Source organism: Styela clava, chromosome 8 (assembly GCF_964204865.1).
Source record: "Styela clava chromosome 8, kaStyClav1.hap1.2, whole genome shotgun sequence".
NCBI lineage: Eukaryota > Metazoa > Chordata > Ascidiacea > Stolidobranchia > Styelidae > Styela > Styela clava.
Window position 1 is genome coordinate 1,214,030 of NC_135257.1, and position 23,824 is coordinate 1,237,853.

The window sequence follows — 23,824 nt, forward strand, 5'->3', positions numbered from 1 at the left end:
ATACCTATCTCTTCAAGCTGAAATAACGTTCATTGTGAATGCAGTTTACAGACAAATGTTTTATCCCGTTTGCCCCTATCAACCAGGATAATAATTATATAGTATGGGCTTTTCAAAATATTGGAATTTCGGTATCGGCGATTTTTGGTTGACATCGTATCGGTATCGGCGACAAAAGTGGTATCGGTACATTTCTAACATTGAAGTGACACGTTTTACATAAATCTGCTATATAACTTTCCAAAACCAATTAAAACGCAAGTCGTCGCTGCGGTGCACGTCTGCATTTGTTGAGGACGTCTAAAAGTCTCAAACAGGGGTGTGCGACCTCTATTACAGGAGGGCCAGATTAAAGTAACTGAATGTAGCCACGGTAGTTTCAGGCAAAAAAATGTTTCTTTTTGTTATTGATCTTACGACATTGTTATGGGTCCTTGCAGAAATGGTGTGTTAAAATGCATGAATTTCCAAAGAAAACTGCTATTTGAATTTATATCACATTGACTTTAGAAGAATTCAGCGAGAAACATGTTCGTATAACTTTGTGTATTTTGCTGACAGTGGCACTCATGTAGTGGTATAGAGATTGGAATTGCTTGTACGTATCAGATTAACTAACTATAGAAACTCGTTTCGCGGACACATCATTCAAAATTGGCACTATTCCGCGGGCCGCACAATTTTTCCTTGCTGACATCATTTGGCCCACGGGCCGAAGTTTCCACACCCCTGCTAAAACAATAACGAGTTCATTGATTACTGTCACTTTGTAAACAATCCATCCATCCACGAATCTATGTACTTGGTTTGTTTTAGTGTTTACGTATTTTACCGACGTATGCAGTGCTTTGTGTCCTGGTTGTATCCAAATATTTAGTTATACCTATATAAAATATATAAGTTTAACCTTGAGACGGAGATGGTACTTGGCAATGTTGGCATGGAATGTTTTTGGATGCGGGGTCGGATTCAGTTGTGAACTAATTTTTCAATTTGTATTCAAATTGCTTGTTCTAAAATGAAATCAATTTTAAATTCCATCAACTAATTTGTCGAAATTGAAAAAAAAAACTCCACCTCGTTAACCTTGCTAACAAAACATGCTAATGTAGATTATTTTCTGAAATATGCCTTCCTAGGTCAAATTAAGACTAACAAGATATTAATTAAACCTGATATCACGGATGCCATAGGAATCTATTCAATTTGTTGTGTCAAACTTGTAAAATAAAACCAAGTCTTGTGAATTTGGTGGTCTCAAAGATGAGTTGATTGAAGACAGAACTTTGACTGGCGTTTTCGACAATAACTTGCGAAGACATTTAAATATTTGTATCGTTTTATTGGAGTATATTCCTTTTCGAAAACCTCACAGACAACAATAGTAAGGACCTACATCTTAATCTTGTACTCATTGTTGATAAATATTTCTCGGCATATTGCTGTACATACCATCTATTAAGTGAGACAAGTGCCCCTTGCAATTTCGCAAATAAAAATGACGTTTAGGCCTATGGAACGAGATTGTCGTGGATAGCCATACATCCCATCTACCCGAAGACAGAAGTCGTTATACCAGTATAGATTCATCCCTGCGCTAGCATTGACACTGACGTTATATGCCACAACACCCAGTAGTGCACGTCCCAAATTGTAGCGTTGATCAAAACGTCATTTGGCAACATCTAGATTAGAATATAGTTTTGCTTTGATCTTTGGATGACATCAGTTTACGTTACGACGCCATACGCGTCTTGCTGAGTCATATTCTCAGTCATTTGTAGGGAAAGATTCTGCATTCCAAACTTACTAATTCGGCTGAACGCCCCACTACCGAAACGCCATGAACAGCCAATTACATTTCAATTTAATACAAGTTTCATCAATACCCAAATGTTCTATTCCATGGCAATTTTCATCAATTGGTAATTGGGTAATCCAAAAATTTTCAAATACATTTACTCTCTTTATACAGGCAAAATTCAATATTCCATACTTAACTGGATAATGGATGGAATATCAATTCTGAGCGGAATTACTGGTATCATTTGCGTTCCGGAAACAATGGGAGTGAAAATACCAGATACATTCAACAAGCTAAAGTAACAAACGGTACATATCAATAGCGCGTGTTTATATTTTATGTGGTTATTAAGTGGTTTTCAATGAGTTTTATGCGGCGTTTTTATTCATTTTTTACTAAATATTTTGCAAATAATATATTATGGATTCAATATATTTAAAAAATTCCAGTCGAATACAAACAACAGCTTAATTACGCGGAGAAGGAAATTGTTAACTTTGTGAACTGGCGTTTCGTATAAAAATTGTTCTACATATGTAACGATCGTAATTAAGGGCGGTTGCTACGTGTGCCGATGGTCATAGCACTTAGCAGCCATCCAGGGGTCGGTCGCTTCGCTACCCGCGAGGGGAAATGTAAAGAAATGTGTTTAGTAAGGTAAAAAGTAGGTGTTTGTTCTGATTTTGTTGGAAGACCCTGGTCGTTGCGCCGGACGAATGGCGGCATTCGTCCGGCGCAGTGCCCCCGACCTTTTTAGTCCAATAAATAGTTTAAATACTAGGTTAGAAACTGATCATCCCCAATGGGAATCAAGTTTTATTAATTTTAGTGCACGTGATCACTCAACTGTGACGAAATTTTTTTGACATAAACTAGACCTCAATTAACTTGTATGACCCAAATATGGCATCTCTACCTATTACCATTCTCGAGATATAACGTAAAATCACTGGAGCATGACTGAGGAGTTGGAGAAAAAAAATTCCTTTTAAAATGGATTCAAATAATTTTTCCAAATATGCCCATGCTTTCACTTTCTCAATATGTCCTTTCAGAGGCTTGCAATAAGCCAAAATCACTAAAGCGTGACTGGGGAGTAAGAGAACAAAAATTTCTTCAAAACAATGTTAAACTAATTTTTCCAACCATACCTATCTATTTCATTTCTCAATAGCTCCATTTTTAAGTGCGCAACCTTCTTACGCCACTGGAGGGCGATTGGGAGGGGGAAACACCAATTATTCAGTAAAGAAAATTTCAAATAATTATACTCTTTGAGAATTAGGCAAATCTTGGCCCAAAACCCCATTCACATGCCTCAGAATTCCCTAAAAACAATAGAACCTAAGTGGGCGTGGCTTTGCACGGGTTTTCTCACCAAAGAGGGCGTGGGGGCACAGCCCCCACCGCCAAAAAGACTTGGAAGAATTCCTAATACTCGGGCAAACGCTTTCCGGCCCCGGAAACTTAGCTAAACGGCCTCTAAACCCCTAAATCACTCTAGCGTGACTTGATTGACAGCTGATTGACCAATGAACAGCCTCGGGCAACAAAAACCCCGTTTTGACCCCTTTCCTCTGGCCCGATCGTTTCCAAAAATTTTCTGCGTCATGCGGACAGGGATACCTGACTAACGTGCTAATCACCTACCTCATCAGCCCTACCCTACATAGTGGAAATGCTCATCAATCGGTCTCCCACGCATAGAATTTTAACTTCCACCTCACGTGCAACGTTTTCTGATTTAGACTGTGCATTCGCACTTTCAGTGCGACAGGTTGCGAGACCATCCAGGGACGGTCGCTGCGCTACCCGCGAGGGGAAATGTAAGGAAGATATTTGAGTATAAATTAGCGTATGTTTCATTATGAGTTTGTTGGATTCACCAGAGTCGTTGCGCCGGACGAATGGCGGGAATTCGTCCGGCGCGTAGCCCCCAGCCACTTTAGTTCATTCAGTAGTTTAAATAACAAGTCATAAACTGATCACTCTTGATGGATGTCGATTTTTATCAATTTTAAGGTCCGTGATCACTCGACCGTGACGAAATTTTTTAGGCATAAACTTCACTCCAACTACCTTGTACACCCCAAATATGAGACCCCCATCTATTACCGTTCTCGAGATAGGGCAGAAAATCACTGGACCGTGACTGAAGGGTACTAGAAAAAAAATTTCGCTGATACGTGATTGGAATGATTTTTCTGATCATGCCCATGCCTTTAGATTCTTGATAAGACCTCTCTGAAGCCGGCAAAAGGCCAAAATCACTAGACCGTGACGGAGGCACGGGAGCAAAAAAATTTCTTGAAAAAAGTATTAAACTAAATTTTCTCAACCTACCTATGTATTTTTTTTTTTCAATATCTCAAATCTTAAGCGCAACATTCCGAACTCACTGGACCGTTACGAGGAAGGGGAATCCCCAAAGTTCGGGTGGTAATATATTCTATTAATTAGTCCCTTTGATATTTAGGCATCACTTTGCCTGAAAACCGATTCCAAGTGCTCCTAATCGCCCAAAAACCATATTACCTAAGTGGGCGTGGCTTTCCACACGTTTTCTCACCACTGAGGGGGCGGTGGCGGTGCCCCCACCCCCAATATTACTTGGATAAATTCCCAATACTCGGGCAAACGCTTTCTGGCCCCGGTAACGGAGCTAAACGGCCTCTAAACCCCAAAATCACTCTTGCGTGACTTGAAGGACAGCTTGATTGACAGGTAGCCACGCCAGGGCCACTAAATGCCCGTTTTGGCACACTTCCCTTGGCCCGATCGTTCCCAAAAATTTTCTGTGTTCGTTTGGTAACAGCCCCCAGCTACATGCCAAGTTTCGCCCGGATTGGCCCGCCAGTTGTCTGGGAAATGCTTAATCATATACGCTCAGAGGTTATAGTTTAGCTATTAACTTTCGTGCAACGAATTTTGATATATACTGTGCATACGCACTTTCAGTGCTTTTCCTTGCCTGACCATCCAGGGGAAGGTCGCTGCGCTACCCGCGAGGGGAAATGTATGGAAATATTTTTAGTAAATTAAGAAGCATATGTTTGTTTGAAGTTTTTTGGAGGACCCGGGTCGTTGCGCCGGACGAATGACGGAAATTCGTCCGGCGCTGTGCCCCCAACTACTCTAGTCCATTAAGAAGTTCAAATACCCTGTAATAAACTGATCACCCCTAACCGGAGTCGAATTTTTCCAATTTTAAGGTCCGTGATCACTCAACCGTGACGAATTTTTTTTGACATAAACTAGACCTCAACTACCTCGTATGACCCGAATATGGCACCTCTACCTTCTACCATTCTCGAGATATAACGTGAAATCACTGGAGCGTGACTGAGGAGATGGAGAAATAAAATTTCTTTCAAAATAGATTCAAATAATTTTTCTAAACATGCTCATGCCTTTACTTTCTCAACAGGTCCTTTCAGAGGCCTGCAATAAGCCAAAATCACTAGACCATGACTGGGGAGTGAGAGAAAAAAAATTTCTTGAAAAAAGCATTAAACTAAATTTTCCCAACATACCTATCTATTTTATTTCTCGATAGCTTCATTTTTAGGTGCGCAACCTTCTTACGCCACTGGAGGGCGATTGGGAGGGGGATTTCCCAAGATTCAGGTGGTGAAATATTCTATATATTAGTCCCTTTGAGATCTAAGCGTCACTTTGCCCAAAAACCAATTCGAAGTGCTCCTAATAGCCCAAAAACCATATTACTCAAGTGGGCGTGGCTTTACATACGTTTTCTCACCACTGGGGGGGCGGTGGCAGTGCCCCCACCCCCAACATCACTTGGATAAATTCCCAATACTCGGGCAAACGCTTTTTGGCCCCGAAAACGGAGCTAAACGGCCTCTAAACCCCAAAATCACTCTAGCGTTACTTGATTGACAGCTTATTGACCAATCAGAAGCCTCGGGCCACTAAAAGCCCGTTTTGACCCACTTCTTTTGGCCCGATCGTTCTGAAAAATTTTCCGGGTTATCACGACACTATCCCCGACCTACATGCCAAGTTTCGTCCCGATCGGCCCGGCAGTTTCCTGGGAAACTGAGAATCACACCCTCTCTGAGAATATACTTCATACCAGCAGTTTGCACTCTGTGCAACGATTTTTGATTCAGACTGTGCTTTCGCACTTGCGTGCTTTCAGGTTGCCTTACCATCCAGAAGAGGTCGCTGCGCTACCCGCGAGGGAAAAGGGGATGTCTGTTTGAAATTGTTGTCAACGAAGTAGTGCTGTCGAGGTGGTTATTTCGAGTGGCACGTCGTAACGCCGGACGAATGGCGGGGATTCGTCCGGCGTAGGGCCCCCCGTCCGTGTGCGCCAACTCACATAATTTGGAGGTACCCACTTCCGAGTTGCTCAATGGCAACATTGTTTCTTTTGGTTTATATACTAGCGTTTTATTCTAACCTAACGTTTGTGGTGTGTGAATTGATTGACGGCTTGATTACCTTGCAAACTCTCTCCGTCCCACAAACCCCCGTTTTAATCCCCTTCCTGCGTTCCGATCGATCTGAAAAATTTTATGGTTCGTTTTGGTAAAAGTCCCTACACCAAAGTTTCGGCCCGATCAGCCCGGCAGTTGTCTGGGAAATGCTCGTTTCCTACCCCTCACAGTATATACTTTCATCTACCATCGCCGAAAGGGCGAGGCTTCAAACACGCCTTGACTGACAGCTCGATTGGCCAATAACCGATTCGGGCCACTAATAGCCCGTTTTGACCCCTTTCCACAAACGTGATCGTTCTGAAAAATTTTCTGGGTCGTTTTGGTAAAGGTCCCTGTACCCGTGCAAAGTTTCAGTCCGATCGGCCTTGCAGTTGTCTGGGAAATGCTCGTTTCCTACCCCTCACAGTATATACTTTCATCTACCATCGCCGAAAGGGCGAGGCTTCAAACACGCCTTGACTGACAGCTCGATTGGCCAATAACCGATTCGGGCCACTAAAATCCCGTTTTGACCCCTTTCCACAAACGAGATAGATCTGGAAAATTTTCTGGGTCGTTTTGGTAAAGGTTCCTGCACCCGTGCAAAGTTTCAGCCCGATCGGCTTGGCAGTTGTCTGGGATATGCTCGTTCTACGCCCGACTCACAGTATACCTCAGAATTGTACCACTAACGCTTGACGAGCAAAATTTCACGAAATAAAAAACCTTGCGCACGAAGTTCTTGCTGTTGCCTAACAACATGCCTCCGTCATCTCGGTCCACGCTCTTCAGACGTACACACCTCCGACTTCTTCATTACGAGTATATTTCTTTTTCGTTTATATAGTAGCAATATACTTTTATCCCACCGTTTGTGGTGTGTGACTTGATTGACGGCCTGATTAACTTGCAACCTCTCTCTGTCCCACAAAACTCCCGTTTTGACCCCTTTCCACAAACGCGATCGTTCTGAAAAATTTTCTGGGTCGTTTTGGTAAAGGTCCCTGTACCCGTGCAAAGTTTCAGTCCGATCGGCCTGGCAGTTGTCTGGGAAATGCTCGTTTCCTACCCCTCACAGTATATACTTTCATCTACCATCGCCGAAAGGGCGAGGCTTCAAACACGCCTTGACTGACAGCTCGATTGGCCAATAACCGATTCGGGCCACTAATAGCCCGTTTTGACCCCTTTCCACAAACGTGATCGTTCTGAAAAATTTTCTGGGTCGTTTTGGTAAAGGTCCCTGTACCCGTGCAAAGTTTCAGTCCGATCGGCTTTGCAGTTGTCTGGGAAATGCTCGTTTCCTACCCCTCACAGTATATACTTTCATCTACCATCGCCGAAAGGGCGAGGCTTCAAACACGCCTTGACTGACAGCTCGATTGGCCAATAACCGATTCGGGCCACTAAAATCCCGTTTTGACCCCTTTCCACAAACGAGATAGATCTGGAAAATTTTCTGGGTCGTTTTGGTAAAGGTTCCTGCACCCGTGCAAAGTTTCAGCCCGATCGGCCTAGCAGTTGTCTGGGAAATGCTCGTTCTACGCCCGACTCACAGTATACCTCAGAATTGTACCACTAACGCTTGACGAGCAAAATTTCACGAAATAAAAAACCTTACGCACGAAGTGCTTGCTGTTGCCTAACAACCTGCCTCCGTCATCTCGGTCCACGCTCTTCAGATGTACACACCTCCGACCTCTTCATTATGAGTATATTTCTTTTTCGTTTATATAGTAGCAATATACTTTTATCCCACCGTTTGTGGTGTGTGACTTGATTGACGGCCTAATTAACTTGCAACCTCTCTCTGTCCCACAAAACTCCCGTTTTGACCCCTTTCCACAAACGCGATTGTTCTGAAAAATTTTCTGGGTCGTTTTGGTAAAGGTCCCTGTACCCGTGCAAAGTTTCAGTCCGATCGGCCTGGCAGTTGTCTGGGAAATGCTCGTTTCCTACCCCTCACAGTATATACTTTCATCTACCATCGCCGAAAGGGCGAGGCTTCAAACACGCCTTGACTGACAGCTCGATTGGCCAATAACTGATTCGGGCCACTAAAAGCCCGTTTTGACCCCTTTCCCAAAACGCGATCTCTCTGAAAAATTTTCTGGGTCGTTTTGGTAAAGGTCCATGCACCCGTGCAAAGTTTCGGCCCGATCGGCCCGGCAGTTGTCTGGGAAATGCTCGTTTCCTCTCCCTCACAGTATATACTTTCATCTACCATCGCCGAATGGGCGAGGCTTCAAACACGCCTTGACTGACAGCTCGATTGGCCAATAACCGATTCGGGCCACTAAAAGCCCGTTTTGACCCCTTTCCACAAACGCGATCGCTCTGAAAAATTTTCTGGGTCGTTTTGGAAAAGGTTCCTGCACCCGTGCAAAGTTTCGGCCCGATCGGCCCGGCAGTTGTCTGGGAAATGCTCGTTCTACGCCCGACTCACAGTATACTTCCAAAATCTCAAAGTGACACAAAATAAAAATGATTACGCGCAAAGCGCTTTTCGTTTATATACCCATCGATCTATTCTATCCTAACGTTTGTGGTGTTTTCATATGCAAAACTTTCGAAGACCCTGGCGTGCGACTGTGAGGAGTAATTCCCTGTTCGACGGCGATAAAACTTTCATTTAATTATCCTCTTCGAGAAATAAGTGACACTTTGATCGAAAACCCGTTCAAAAGTCTGAGAATAGCCGAAAACAAACGAAGCTCGAGTAGGCGGGGTCTGGCACACGTTTAACCACCACAGAGGGCGGGGGGGGGCCAGCCCCCGCCGCCCAAAGTACTCGAAAAAATTGCCAGGGATCGGCCAAACGCTCACCCGTCCCGGAAACCCCGTTAAACGGACTCGAATTCAATCGGCGTGACTTGATTGATTGACATATTGACAGGTAACCGCACCCCGATTTTCAACCCCCGTTTTGACCCCCTTCCCCCGACGCGATCGCTCTGTAAAATTTTCTGGGTTGTTTTGGTAACAGTCCGCGTGCTCGTGCAAAGTTTCGGCCCGATCGGCCCGGCAGTTGTCTGGGAAATGCTCGTTACCTACCCTTCGTCACTTCTTATTTCATCTATAACCACCTACGCTAAAAGCGCAAGGATGCACGACATTTCACTTTGACGGAGCAAAAAAACGCTCAAAGGTTGCCAGACCATCCAGAAAAAAACGTCTGCCTGCGGCACACGACGAGGGGGGCCGCGGGCGCACAAACGGTCGGTTGGGACCATGCCGGTTGTGTCTACGACGCTCGGGCCGCCATCCGTTGCGTCGGACGGATCGCGGCGTGATCCGACCGACGCCATTTGCGCCCCCTGACATAGACAGTTTTATCCGTATAGACGGTTAATACCAAAATAGGTCGCATTGTCGAAAATTCTAACTTTCCTGATTGAAATATCGACATTGCGACAATTTTGTAGCAATGTCGAAATTTCCGTCCAAGAATGTCGCAATGTCAATTTTTCATACCAGATTAGGGTTGTTATACGAATTATATAGTTTGTCGCAATGTCGATTTTTAGTTGTTGAATTTTCGACAGTGCGACAAAAAAGGATTAGGGTTGTTATGCTAATTAGATAGTTTGTCGCAATGTCGATTTTTAGTTGTTGAATATTAGACTGTTTTCATCGATTTTGAGGTCCGTGATCACTCGACCGTGACGAAATTTTATAGGCATAAACTACACTCCAACTACCTTCTATAACCCAAATACGAGACCCCTATCTATTACCGTTCTCGAGATATAGCCTAAAATCACTGGATCGTGACTGAAGCCTTCGGGGAAAAAAATTCCGCTGATACGTGATTGGATCAATTTTTCTGATCATGCCCATGCCTTTAGATTCTCGATAGGACCTATCTGAAGCCGGCAAAAGGCCAAAATCACTAGACCGTGACGGAGGCACGGGAGCAAAAAAATTCCTCGAAAAAAGTATTAAACTAAACTTTCTCAACCTACCTATGTATTTTTTTTTCTCAATATCTCAATTCTCAAGCGCAACGTTCCGAAGTCACTGGACCGTTACGGGGTAGGGGAATCCCCAAAGTTGGGGTGGTAATATATTCTATTAATTAGTCCCTTCGATATTTATGCATCACTTTGCCCGAAAACCGATTCCAAGTGCTCCTAATCGCCCCAAAACCATATTACCTAAGTGGGCGTGGCTTTCTACACGTTTTCTCGTCACTGGGGGGGTGGGGGCACTTCCCCCACCCCCAAACATGTTTAGAAAAATTCCCAATACCCGGGCAAACCGTTTCCCGGCCCGGAAACGCAGCTAAACGGCTTCTAAACCCCAAAATCACTGTTGCGTGAACTGATTGACAGCCTAGAAATGGCAATGTCGCACATCCTCACTTTTGGGCCACTAAAATCTCGATTTGGCCCACTTCCTCTGGCCCGATTTTTCTGAAAAATTTTTATTGGTATATTGGGACCCTCAGCTATCTTTTGACACCACCCGCTTGTCTCTAGGACTTGCGGTTCTCCGTAACATACCCTGATGAAACGCTTCGTGTAATAGACCTTCCATTAATATCTCTGGCCGCTGGCTTTTGTTTTTTGTTGTGGCTATCGCCACCCATCACGAGACGTGGGCGGGAGAACATCCAGGGGAGGTCGCTACGCTACCCGCGAGGGGAAATGTATAGAAATATTTTTAGTAAATTAAGAAGCAGATGTTTGTTTGAAGTTTGTTGGAGGACTCGCGTCGTTGCGCCGGACGAATGGCGGAAATTCGTCCGGCGCTCTGCCCCCGACCCCTTCAGTCCATTAAGAAGTTCAAATACCACGTAATAAACTGATCACCCCTGACCGGAGTCCAATTTTTCCAATTATAAGGTTCGTGATCACTCAACCGTGACGAATTTTTTTGACATAAACTAGACCTCAACTACCTTGTATGACCCAAATATGGCATCTCTACCTATTACCATTCTCGAGATATAACGTAAAATCACTGGAGCGTGACTGAGGAGATGAGGAAATAAAATTTCTTCCAAAATAGATTCAAATAATTTTTCTTAACATGCCCATGCCTTTACTTTCTTAATAGGTCCTTTCAGAGGCCTGCAATAAGCAAAAATCACTAGACCATGACTGGGGAGTGAGAGAAAAAAAATTTCTTGAAAAAAGCATTAAACTAAACTTTCCCAACATACCTATCTATTTTATTTCTCGATAGCTTCGTTTTTAGGTGCGCAACCTTCTTACGCCACTGGAGGGCGATTGGGAGGGGGAATTCCCAAAGTTCAGGTGGTGAAATATTCTATATATTAGTCCCTTTGAGATTTGAGCATCACTTTGCCCAAAAACCACTTCCAAGTGCTCCTAATAGCCCAAAAACCATATTACCTAAGTGGGCGTGGCTTTCCACACGTTTTCTCACCACTGGGGGGGCGGTGGCAGTGCCCCCACCCCCAATTACACTTGGAAAAAATCCCAATACTCGGGCAAACGCTTTTTGGCCCCGGAAACGGAGCTAAACGGCCTCTAAACCCCAAAATCACATAGCGTGGCTTGATTGACAGCTCAATGTCGCGCATCCTTTAATTTTTCCACTAGAACCCCGTTTTGGCCCACTTCCACTAGTCCGATCGTTCTGAAAAATTTTGTGTGTTAGTTTGGTAACTTCCACCCGCTACATGCCAAGTTTCGTCCCGATCGGCCCTCCAGTTTTCTGGGAAATAGTCAATCTCACAGTGCTATCGCTTTATAATGGAGCTATTTGTCTTCTGTGCAAAGACTTCTGATTTCAACTGTGCATAACGCACTAAAGTGCTACCCTTTTGCCTTACCATCCAGGGGAGGTCGCTACGCTACCCGCGAGGGTAAATGTATAGAAATATTTTTAGTAAATCAAGAAGCAGATGTTTGTTTGAAGTTTGTTGAAGGGCCCGGGTCGTTGCGCCGGACGAATGGCGGAAATTCGTCCGGCGCTCTGCCCCCGACCCCTTCAGTCCATTAAGAAGTTCAAATACCACGTACTAAACTGATCACCCCTAACCGGAGTCGAATTTTTCCAATTTTGAGGTCCGTGATCACTCAACCGTGACGAAATTTTTTTGACACAAACTAGACCTCAACTACCTTGTATGACCCGAATATGGCACCTCTACCTTCTACCATTCTCCAGATATAACGTAAAATAACTGGAGCGTGACTGAGGAGATGGAGAAATAAAATTTTCTCCAAAATAGATTCAAATAATTTTTCTAAACATGCCCATGCCTTTACTTTCTCAACAGATCCTTTCAGAGGCCTGCAATAAGCCAAAATCACTAGACCATGACTGGGGAGTGAGAGAAAAAAAATTTCTTGAAAAAAGCATTAACCTAAATTTTCCCAACATACCTATCTATTTTATTTCTCGATAGCTTCGTTTTTAGGTGCGCAACCTTCTTACGCCACTGGAGGGCGATTGGGAGGGGGAATTCCCAAAGTTGAGGTGGTGAAATATTCTATATATTGGTCCCTTTGAGATTTGAGCACCACTTTGCCCAAAAACCAATTCCAAGTGCTCCTAATAGCCCCAAAACGATATTACCTAAGTGGGCGTGGCTTTCCACACGTTTTCTCACCACTGGGGGGGTGGTGGCACTGCCCCCACCCCCAATTATACTTGGAAAAATTCCCAATACTCGGGCAAACGCTTTCCGACCCCGGAAACGGAGCTAAACGGCCTCTAAACCCCAAACTCACTCTCGCGTGACTTGACGGACAGCCGATTGACCAATCAGCAGCTCCGGGCCACTAAAATCACGTTTTGGCCCACTTCCTTTGGCCCGATCGCTCCCAAAAATTTTCTGTGTTTGTTTGGTAACTAGCCCCCGCTACATGCAAAGTTTCGTCCGGCTCGGCCCTGTGGTTCTTCAGATAATAGTGATTCACGGTCGCTTAGAGTAGTTAGCTTTAGCTATTGACTTTCGTGCAACGAAATTTGATTCTATACTGTGCATACGCACTTTCAGTGCTCTCGGGTTGCCTAACCATCCAGGGGAAGGTCGCTACGCTACCCGCGAGGGGAAATGTATGGAAATATTTTTAGTTAATTAAGAAGCAGATGTTTGTTTGAAGTTTGTTGGAGGACCCGGGTCGTTGCGCCGGACGAATGGCGGAAATTCGTCCGGCGCTGTGCCACCGACCCCTCTAGTCCATTAAGAAGTTCAAATACCCTGTAATAAACTGATCACCCCTAACCGTAGTCGAATTTTTTCAATTTCAAGGTCCGTGATCACTCAACCGTGACGAATTTTTTTTGACATAAACTACACCTCAACTACCCTGTATGACCCAAATATGGCACCTCTACCTTCTACCATTCTCGAGATATAACGTAAAATCACTGGAGCGTGACTGAGGAGATGGAGAAATAAAATTTCTTTCAAAATAGATTCAAATAATTTTTCTAAACATGCCCATGCCTTTACTTTCTCAACAGGTCCTTTCAGAGGCCTGCAATAAGCCGAAATCACTAGACCATGACTGGGGAGTGGGAGAAAAAAAATTTCTTGAAAAAGGCATTAAACTAAATTTTCCCAACATACCTATCTATTTTATTTCTCGATAGCTTCGTTTTTAGGTGCGCAACCTTCTTACGCCACTGGAGGGCGATTGGGAGGGGGAATTCCCAAAGTTGAGGTGGTGAAATATTCTATATATTTGTCCCTTTGAGATTTGAGCATCACTTTGCCCAAAAACCAATTCCAAGTGCTCCTAATAGCCCCAAAACGATATTACCTAAGTGGGCGTGGCTTTCCACACGTTTTCTCACTACTGGGGGGGCGGTGGCACTGCCCCCACCCCCAATTATACTTGGAAAAATTCCCAATACTCGGGCAAACGCTTTCCGACCCCGGAAACGGAGCTAAACGGCTTCTAAACCCCAAACTCACTCTCGCGTGACTTGACAGACAGCCGATTGACCAATCAGCAGCTCCGGGCCACTAAAATCCCGTTTTGGCCCACTTCCTTTGGCCCGATCGCTCCCAAAAATTTTCTGTGTTCGTTTGGTAACTAGCCCCCGCTACATGCAAAGTTTCGTCCGGCTCGGCCCTGTGGTTCTTCAGATAATAGTGATTCACGGTCGCTTAGAGTAGTTAGCTGTAGCTATTGACTTTCGTGCAACGAAATTTGATTCTATACTGTGCATACGCACTTTCAGTGCTCTCGGGTTGCCTAACCATCCAGGGGAGGTCGCTGCGCTACCCGCGAGGGGAAATGTATAGAAATATTTTTAGTAAATTAAGAAGCAGATGTTTGTTTGCAGTTTGTTGAAGGACCCGGGTCGTTGCGCCGGACGAATGACGGAAATTCGTCCGGCGCTCTGCCCCCGACACCTCTAGTCCATTGAGAAGTACAAATGCCCTGTAATAAACTGATCACCCCTAACCGGAGTCGAATTTTTCCAATTTTAAGGTCCGTGTTCACTCAACCGTGACGAAATTTTTTTGACACGAACTAGACCTCAACTACCTTGTATGACCCAAATATGACATCTCTACCTTTTACCATCCTCGAGATATAACGTAAAATCACTGGAGCGTGACTGAGGTACTGGAGAAAAAAAATTTCTTCTAAAATGGATTCAAATAATTTTTCTAAACATGCCCATGCCTTTACTTTCTTAATAAGTCCCTTCAGAAGCCTGCAATAATCCAAAATCACTAAAGCGTGACTGGGGAGTAGGAGAAAAAAAATTTCTTGAAAAAAGCGTTAAACTAAATTTTCCCAACATACCTATCTATTTTATTTCTCGATAGCTTCATTTTTAGGTGCGCAACCTTCTTACGCCACTGGAGGGCGATTGGGAGGGGGAATTCCCAAAATTCAGGTGGTGAAATATTCTATATATTAGTCCCTTTGAGATTTAAGCATCACTTTGCCCCAAAACCAATTCCAAGTGCTCCTAATAGCCCAAAAACCTATTACCTAAGTGGGCGTGGCTTTCCACACGTTTTCTCACCACTGGGGGGGTGGTGGCACTGCCCCCACCCCCAATTATACTTGGAAAAATTCCCAATACTCGGGCAAACGCTTCTTGGCCCCGGAAACGGAGCTAAACGGCCTCTAAACCCCAAAATCACATAGCGTGACTTGATTGACAGCTCGATGTCTTGCAACCTCTGAAGGTGCCACTAAAACCCCCGTTTTGGCCCACTTCTTTTGGCCCGTTCCTTCTGAAAAATTTTCTGGGTTCATTTGACAATAGTCCCCACGTACATGCCAAGTTTCGTCCTGATTGGCCCAACAGTTTCCCGGGAAAGCCAGAATGTTGGGGTCTACTCGAAGTAACTTTGTCCTGGCTACTGGCTTACGCGCAAAGGCTTCTGATCTATACTGTGCATACGCACTTTCAGTGCTCTCGGGTTGCCTGACCATCCAGCAATTGTGACTCTCCGCGCTTTATCACATTGTTCAGACATCAGTAGTAGTAAACACATGTCAGGCTAGATTTATTAAAATTGATGCAATTTACCATTATTTTCTTTGTTTCATTCAATAAGTCAGTCAAAAAACCAAGATATAACAAAAAGGTAAGTGACATAGCCGGGTTCTGCATGAAATCTATGACAGGGGTGTCAAGCTTGCGAACCGCGGGTCGCTTTCAGGTTAAAATGCTTTATCAGCTACAAAATTACATCAGTGACGATCTAAAATCTTGCTTGAAACAAGCTAAGGCGCACAATAAATTTACAGTATTCTGGGTATTGCACAACAAACAAAAATACGGCATTTCTGCAAGCCAGTATGTACATACCTAATCTGACTTTTAGGTTTGTGGGAATTCTACTTGACGTATATGATGCAATTCATGGTATATTCGGAATTCCCTTTTTCTGTGATAGAGAAATTTTTTAATTGATTTTAAAATTTTAAATTACGTTCAAATGGAAGTAGACGGATTACGATCTTTTAAGGTTGTAGACGAATTCTATGAGATGATGAAATACCAATATTCATGATTACAATACAATCGGCTCAGCATTCAATATTCATATGCATTGATCTACAAGTTAATGGGTCTTGTACAAAAGATCCATTAACCTCAAAATGAATTACCAAGTCAATTCATTGGGACTAAAATACGCCAGTAAAATTGAAAATAGTACACTATATTCAGGAGTGGAAGTGACGAGGCTTTTGGCACTAATAAAAAGAGTGCAGTAACAAGACATCCAAAGCGCATGCAAAAGTCATTGACGTCAAATGTTAATATATTTCTGTCATTTTCCTTGGAGTATTTGGTTGTATTAAGTTGAACTATGTATGTCTGAGGAAGTCTGACTTTGGTCAGACGAAACGTTATAAAAATATATTTGTGATAGTGTGCAACAAGGCTCTTGAATCACTTAGGATAGTTATCTTCACTTTTGCTACAGTATCCTTGCGTTATATACATACGGATCCACTGGCGTAAAAGCATAGAAGACGGAGAAGTAGTTAGTCTTGTAGAAACCCAACCGATAGCACATCATCACCTTATTCATTGATGTGAATTTCGTTAAAAATGATTATCAAATGAAGTTAAGGTTTGTATTGCAAGTAGTAAGAAATATAATAGGCCACGTAAGTCACATATTTTCCAGTCGCTTGCAAAATTATTGCAGCCATTCTTCTATGAAAGGCGTTAAAATAAAGTATTGCACATATGTGTATATTTATGAACATTATAACCTACAAACATTGATAACATAGAAATATTAAGGAGTGACAATCAACATACTGTAACAAAATGTGCTCATTTGACTGGTAGTTTGTAGTATTTTAGTATTTCTTGCAATACAAGATGTTAATAAATCTTTCATCATGTAAAACACACTATGGATCTTTTTAGCAAATTATAATAACCTTTATCGCTTTTGGCCAAGATTTACCAAAAATTTCCCACAGTTTCTTATTTTCTATTTCTTGGGAATGTTTGATGCTTGGGAATATTGATAAAGCGTCATGTACACGAATTACAGTAAATGCATAGTGTAGTCTCGGCGAAATAAAGAAATTCTTTACTGCAATTCCAAATATCATTATGTGCTTCACTGTGGATGGATTTAGTAACATCGAATATACTTAATGCCTATTAGAGACTTAATATCAGGAGTTCGGGTATTTTTGCATAAGCAAAGAATTGGACATGTTGTATATTTAGATATAAACTGAAATCAATATATATTAGATGTTTGAGAAACTTGAATATACTTCGATCCCGTGTTGAAAAAGAATTCATTCCTAATTCTATGCTGACTAAAGTTTACAACAAAAACACTGCTTCTGCAGACTTTCTCATATTTCGTCCTAGCACTTTTGAAAATGCAGTTAATATATATCATATATTAACTGCACATAAGTTTTACGCTCAACGAAGTTAAAACATTCCAGTGAAGGAGGAAAGGCCATATAAAGGAAAGTTAGATGTTTGGGTAAAGTAGGTGGTAACCTGTGAACGCTTTGCAGATACATTGGCTCACCGTTCCCGTGAATATCGAATGCTCTCATAACACAGTCGTGTGTCGGATACGGAATGTGCGTCTATATTTGAAAATTTGTTGTTCTTCAATGAGTTTACTGTATACTTATCGATCTTAAGATCGGTAAGTGTGTTGATAGGTATTTGTCTGTATGTCTGTCTGTTAGATGCACGCTATATCTCACGAAAGTGAGGTTGAATCTGCTCCAAATTTTGCATGTGCATTCATCATATCTCGGACCAGAAGCCTATTGATTGGATGAATTATGTCGTATATTTAGCAAGTTATTAATTAATTAGTGATGGGACACGCGGTGTCACTATAGAGTCATGAATCGAAACCGCAGTTTCGATCGATAAGTCTTCGGTCTCCGGCCGATATTCTCGTTTTCTTTTCAATGAGTTTACTTTATTTTAATTTCTGAAGAATTTACTTCCTGAGCGTCGATGCACTAGAACTGTATATTACTTGCATCTAAAATGTATACATTATGTGTATCTTTTTAATAGAGTGAATATTTAAATTTAAACAATCACTACCGTAGGTACATTCTGATATTTCTAGATAAATCTTTTTCATCACAATAGCTAGTTGACTTTAGTATACAATTTATGACATAAGAAAATGAATATCGACGAAGCATTCCATCAATTGGGGAAGTGGGGACGTTACCAAACAGTGATTTTTATCATTTTGATGGCCGCTTCGTTGCCAAATGCTTTTACGGGGTTGCAGTTTGCCATCATCCATTTCCAACCAAGCCATCGATGTAGATTATCTGATGAAATTGAAAACATATTGAAAAACGTAAGTTCCGACATGTGACATACAACCATTAGCAAATCTCGTTATTAAGCAACGAATTTCATTTGTCCTAGACTAGGACTAAACTTACGTTTCAGCAGAATTGAAATTCAAGAAGTACAGAAATGTTATAAATTGCATACCAATTTGACTTAATATTTTTTTTTATTCCCACACAAGCAACTTTGATAACTAATTGAATCTTTTTCTCAGAACTCAAACAGTAATGAAAATCTGTTCGACTTTTTTATACCCATGGAACCCGATAATTATGGAAAGGTAAGTAAAAGTAATTGCCACATGTATCACAGAAATTATTCTAAGGCATTGTCTCTCATAAACTTCAATGAATCTGTTGACATCATACCATGTACAAATGGATATATATTTGATATGTTGCCGAATCATGATACTTCAGTTACTGAGGTATGTGATATTTATATTAAATTGTACTCTTTATATACTCAACTAAAAATTAAATTTCTATATTCTAATTTCCAGTTTGAAATGGTTTGCAACAATGATTGGAAAGCACCTTTAGCAATTACAGTTTTTCAATCGGGAGTGGCAAGTGGATCAATAGTTGGCATACTTGCTGACAGGTATATTCGTACATTCGCTGATTCACCAATGTGCACTATATCGAAAATATTAACCACTCGAGGAATAAACTCATTTAAAGAACTGCTATGATTTCTTTTAATAGACTATGTTATGTAAATAATAACGTGTAATCGATCATCAAAATATTGCCAAATTTTAAAGGTATGGTAGACGGCCAGTTTACTTGTTTGCGTCTTTGGCCCAGATAATATCTATGGGTATTACGGCTGCTTCTTGGGATTTCTATTCATATTTGGTTGCTGTTTATTTTGTTGGGATGACAGGACTCATCAATTTTGTTGTTGCTTTTGTACTAGGTAAGATTTATTTCTAAACGTGCATCAGTGTGTTTGTATTTTTGTATTAAATTTCACAATATTTCATTTATAGTGACCGAAGTTATTTCGATTGAGTCAAGAAATTTTATGGCCGTTAGTTCAATGTATTCATTTTCCATTGGATATGCTATTGTTCCCTTGATTGGATATTATGCGCAAAACTGGCGTACTTACAATTGGGTATCCATGGTACTCAGTGTCTTTCTATATCTACCGGGCTACTGGTATGTATGTATGTCTGTAATAAGTAACACTTGGCAATTTATCACTCTTCCTACACTAACTATGTCTATTGCTTTTGTTTTCATTTTAACATTCAGCTCTTCTTCTGCTTAAACTGTTGTAAATGTATGGTTGTTTGGAAGAAAACGTTAATTTCACTATTGACTGTTAATCCTCATTTCCCATATTTTTTAAAATCACTTTTTTCAAGCAATATGGTGTTGGGAGAATGTCTCATCTTCTTAGCATTCTAGTTATCTTAAAACCCTACATTGGTAACATGCCTGCTTTTCATTCTTGCTTCTTACTCCAGTTTCGAATTTAAAACAAAACCCCTGCATTAAAATCGCCAAATTTAGTTTTCTTCACACAATAACTCAAACATTATCAAAAAAAAACTATTCATATAAAAGTAGCGATTTACAACATGAATTCAGATTAACTTTAAAATCATCACAATACTTTTTCCTTTTTTGCACATTTACATAATACCTTGCAGGTTGTTTCCCGAATCACCACGTTGGCTATCAACAGTTGGTAGAACAAATGCTGCAATCGCAGGACTGAACAAAATGGCAAAGATGAACCGAAAGAAGGTTAATTTCGAAAGATTGATAAAAGTACAGCAGTTTAATATTTTCTTATTACTAATCTATTAACGCCTCAGAAGCTCGTTTTCACAAAACTTTGTACTTTAATTAAGACACATACAGCTGTTTCTCGTGAAATAACGGCATCACCCTCAGGGCTATTAGAGACGCTTCGCATAGTTTTCAAATCTACATTAACCTACAGATACCTGTCTGTTTTTTTTGCATGGTAAGTAAAATGTTTTGTCTATATAAATTGATGAATGAAATAATAATGAATAATTGAATAATGAATGAATAATTTTACGCCGAGCAATAATTGAAATTGATAATTGCGGTAAAAATATATTCCAATCACTACCTACCGTATTGCCATTGCGTCCGAGGATGGTAGTCCAAGTAGAAATTAAAAATAGGAGTTTTGCAGAAACGTCATTGATATCACACCGCTCACAATATCCTGATAGAAAGGTCTTGTAAAGAAATATCAGGTTCGAGATATTGAAGGTTTCGCCATTGCAATCGAATTTCAATCTATTTAATACTACATAATATTAGTTTGCTTTATATTTTCTCAAGGTTCGTGACAGGTCTCGTTTACTATGCAATAGCGTTCCACTCAAAAAGCTTCAGTGATGATCGCTACCTGAATATATTGTATTGCGCATTTGCTGACTTTCCTGCATATCTTTGTGGTTATTATGCTGTTAACATGATCGGTCGCCCTAGATCCACTATCTTTTTTTTGCTAACTTGTGGAGTTTTCACCATTATTTTACCATATTTACCCGAAGGTTAGATTTTGTTATATGTTTACGAATAAATACTTTTACCTAGTTAGCTGTTTGAACGTTCCACTGTTGGCAGCATTTACACAGCGGGCTGCGTTCTTGTTTGGAAAACAATCAATTTGCAACGAATCTTGCGCAAAAAAAAACGATATCCAACTTTATAGTCCCAAATATGAAATATATATATTTAATTAAACCTGCGTATGAAATCAACTATGTGATGTTTTGTTACAATGGTGAATGATGATGATTGTATCTAAGGTTTGGTTGTTGCGAAGCACGTGGCATGACAAAACTTATTGTCAATTATATTGGTCCTCTATCAGCCTTTTGTCACACAGCACATAAATGTGTATAGTTCAAGACGTTCAGTTTATGTTGGATACATAGGGCTTGAAAAACGTTGTTAGTTGAGTATTCCACGAAATCAATTTGAGAATGATTTTCTGCTTCGTTGTAATTGGAGAATAACTCTCATATATTACATATATATGGATGATTGAAAATCAATAGGCTACCTGAAAGCCCAAATCCGGCAATTGTATCGATTGAAAACTGTTTGCTTCAGTTAGCATATTGAAGTATCTAATAAAGTCTTTACTGAATTTATTATTACAATATTTGTCAAATTTAGAACTATCCACGCTCAGAACAATAATCTCAATAATCGGGAAAGGTGCCGTAAGCGCAGTATTTTATATCATCTTCTTGAGCACGTCCGAAATAGCTCCCACTCCACAGAGAAGTGCATCAATGAGCATAGCATCCTTCTGTAGTCGTGTTGGGGCGTTTATCGCACCATTTGTAATGTTTCTGAGTAAGTACAGCAATATCGTAGTGTATGATGCTATTTTCCGAAATTCGACTTGGTTCAGATTTTCATTATTTATTGTTTATGTAGTTCTGAGTTAATATGATCTTTCCTTTTAATATTTTTCTCTGTCCGACGTTTGTACGTGATGACATAATATTAAACCTACTCCACTGGTTTGATCGAAGTGATTTTTACTTATTAGGCACTGTAAGTAACAGAACACGCAATTTGATTTTAACAGGTAAAATTGAATACTCCATACCTTATTGGATAATGGGTGGGATAACTATTTTGAGTGGAATAATTGTTATTATTTGCATTCCGGAAACACTCGGAGTGAAAATGCCAGATACAGTCCAGCAAGCTGAGAATAACAAAAGGTATCTATCTAATTTTGATCTGCTCTGGTATTCATAATGAGTGTCATTTGTAATATATTTACAATAAGTAAAGTTATATTGAAGATTGCTCAATTCCAGCCGATGTGGTAGATTGGACTTTTAACCACATTTTGACAAATATTTCACAGATTCTATGGTTTCAATATATTTAAAAAATTCACGCCAACTACACATCGTAATCGAAGGGATGATAACTATCTGATGAAAGAATTGACAACTTCGTAAATGATTGCCGTCGTGATATATTTGCTTCGAACTATTTGAGTTTGAAAATGTGAAGACCCAGTGGTTTGGATATTGGCCATATTGTACGTCATCTGAGGAATCAGAAATGAATTTTCTGGCTCATATTTTACACTAATTTATATTTGTAAAATTAAAAATAAGAGATAAACAAAATACTGGACTAGGGGGTGGGCAAAATTTTTTAGTTTAAGAGCCGCATACAGCAAGTATGGAAATATGTGAGAGCCGCATAATTTTTTAACTCATTCATATTAGCGCGAAGGGGCTGATGGACACGGGTATAATGTTTATGAATATAAAGTTAACAAAGTCCGTAAATTTTGTTGTTTTGCATGTCCTATTTAGTAGACGAAAAACCTAAATTTAACAATTTTTATTGAATTTTATTCTGATTGGAATCCCATGGGATGGGATGGGATGAGATGGGACAGGCATAATTGTTATGGGATTGGATGGGAATGGGCCAGAAAAATATGTTCCAGGGACAAGCCTCAGAATACGCACTGCTCATTAAGTATTTATTGTCGAAAGAAAAGAAAACGCTTAATATATAATAGAATCAAAACTCGAGAAAGATCAGGGATAGCTGTAAGCCTCTGTGATTGAACTGCGCAAATTGGTCGAATCTATTCTAGCTATATTATACCCCAAAATAACGTATCAGATTCAAAGTTACGTGAAATGACACAAAAATGATTAGTGAATGACATAAAAACTCAGAAGTGGGCACAAAATATTCTCGATTATCTCAAGCAATATTGTAAAGTTGGAATATGAATCCCACCCAACTCAACTTTGTTGTAGTGGAGTCCTATTTTGCACCCGTACCCGTCTTGTAGAATTATGCGCAATCTCCCAGTCTCTAGTAACTGCACATCCAAAGTAGTAAAAAGGCAACGAGATACTTAGAAAACGAACTGTATTCATCAATTGTCAAGAAACGAGTAAAATGTTGCTACAGCATAGAAACTTGAGCACTAACGATAAAACTAATGTATAACGATACGGATGCACTACAAATGAGAAATGAGCAATAAAATAACGAGAATATCGGTCAGAGACCGAAGACTTATCGATCGAAAGTTAGGGGATCCCCCAAAACAGCGCTCTTAATTCATAGTGACACCCTGTGTCCCATCACTAATTAATTAATAACTCGCTAATTATACGACATAATTCGCCCAAAATCAATAGGCTTCTGGTCCGAGATAAGATGAATGCACATGCAAAATCTGGAGCAGATTCAATCTCGCTTTCGTGAGATATCGCGTGCATCTAACAGACAAACAGACA

The 23,824-nt window shown here is 40.8% G+C and overlaps 2 protein-coding genes across 3 annotated transcripts in view; one reads left to right on the forward strand and one right to left on the reverse strand.

Moving 5' to 3' along the window:
• LOC120331803 (uncharacterized) overlaps positions 1-23,824 on the reverse strand; it is an 84,022-nt gene that overhangs the window by 33,181 nt on the left and 27,017 nt on the right. The window lies entirely within an intron of this gene.
• On the forward strand, positions 17,890-22,885 carry LOC120346611 (solute carrier family 22 member 4-like). 2 transcript variants are annotated; one of them, XM_039416373.2, is made up of 11 exons: positions 17,890-18,529; positions 18,740-18,952; positions 19,028-19,128; positions 19,292-19,446; positions 19,520-19,691; positions 20,189-20,309; positions 20,393-20,508; positions 20,859-21,073; positions 21,705-21,887; positions 22,126-22,264; positions 22,414-22,885. In XM_039416373.2, exons 1-11 carry the CDS (start codon positions 18,347-18,349, stop codon positions 22,508-22,510), a joined length of 1,695 nt encoding a protein of 564 aa, XP_039272307.2. In that variant the 5' UTR covers positions 17,890-18,346; the 3' UTR covers positions 22,511-22,885. The 2 variants fall into 2 exon arrangements, with proteins under 2 accessions (XP_039272307.2, XP_077971597.1); XM_078115471.1 differs by having other exon boundaries at positions 18,740-18,805.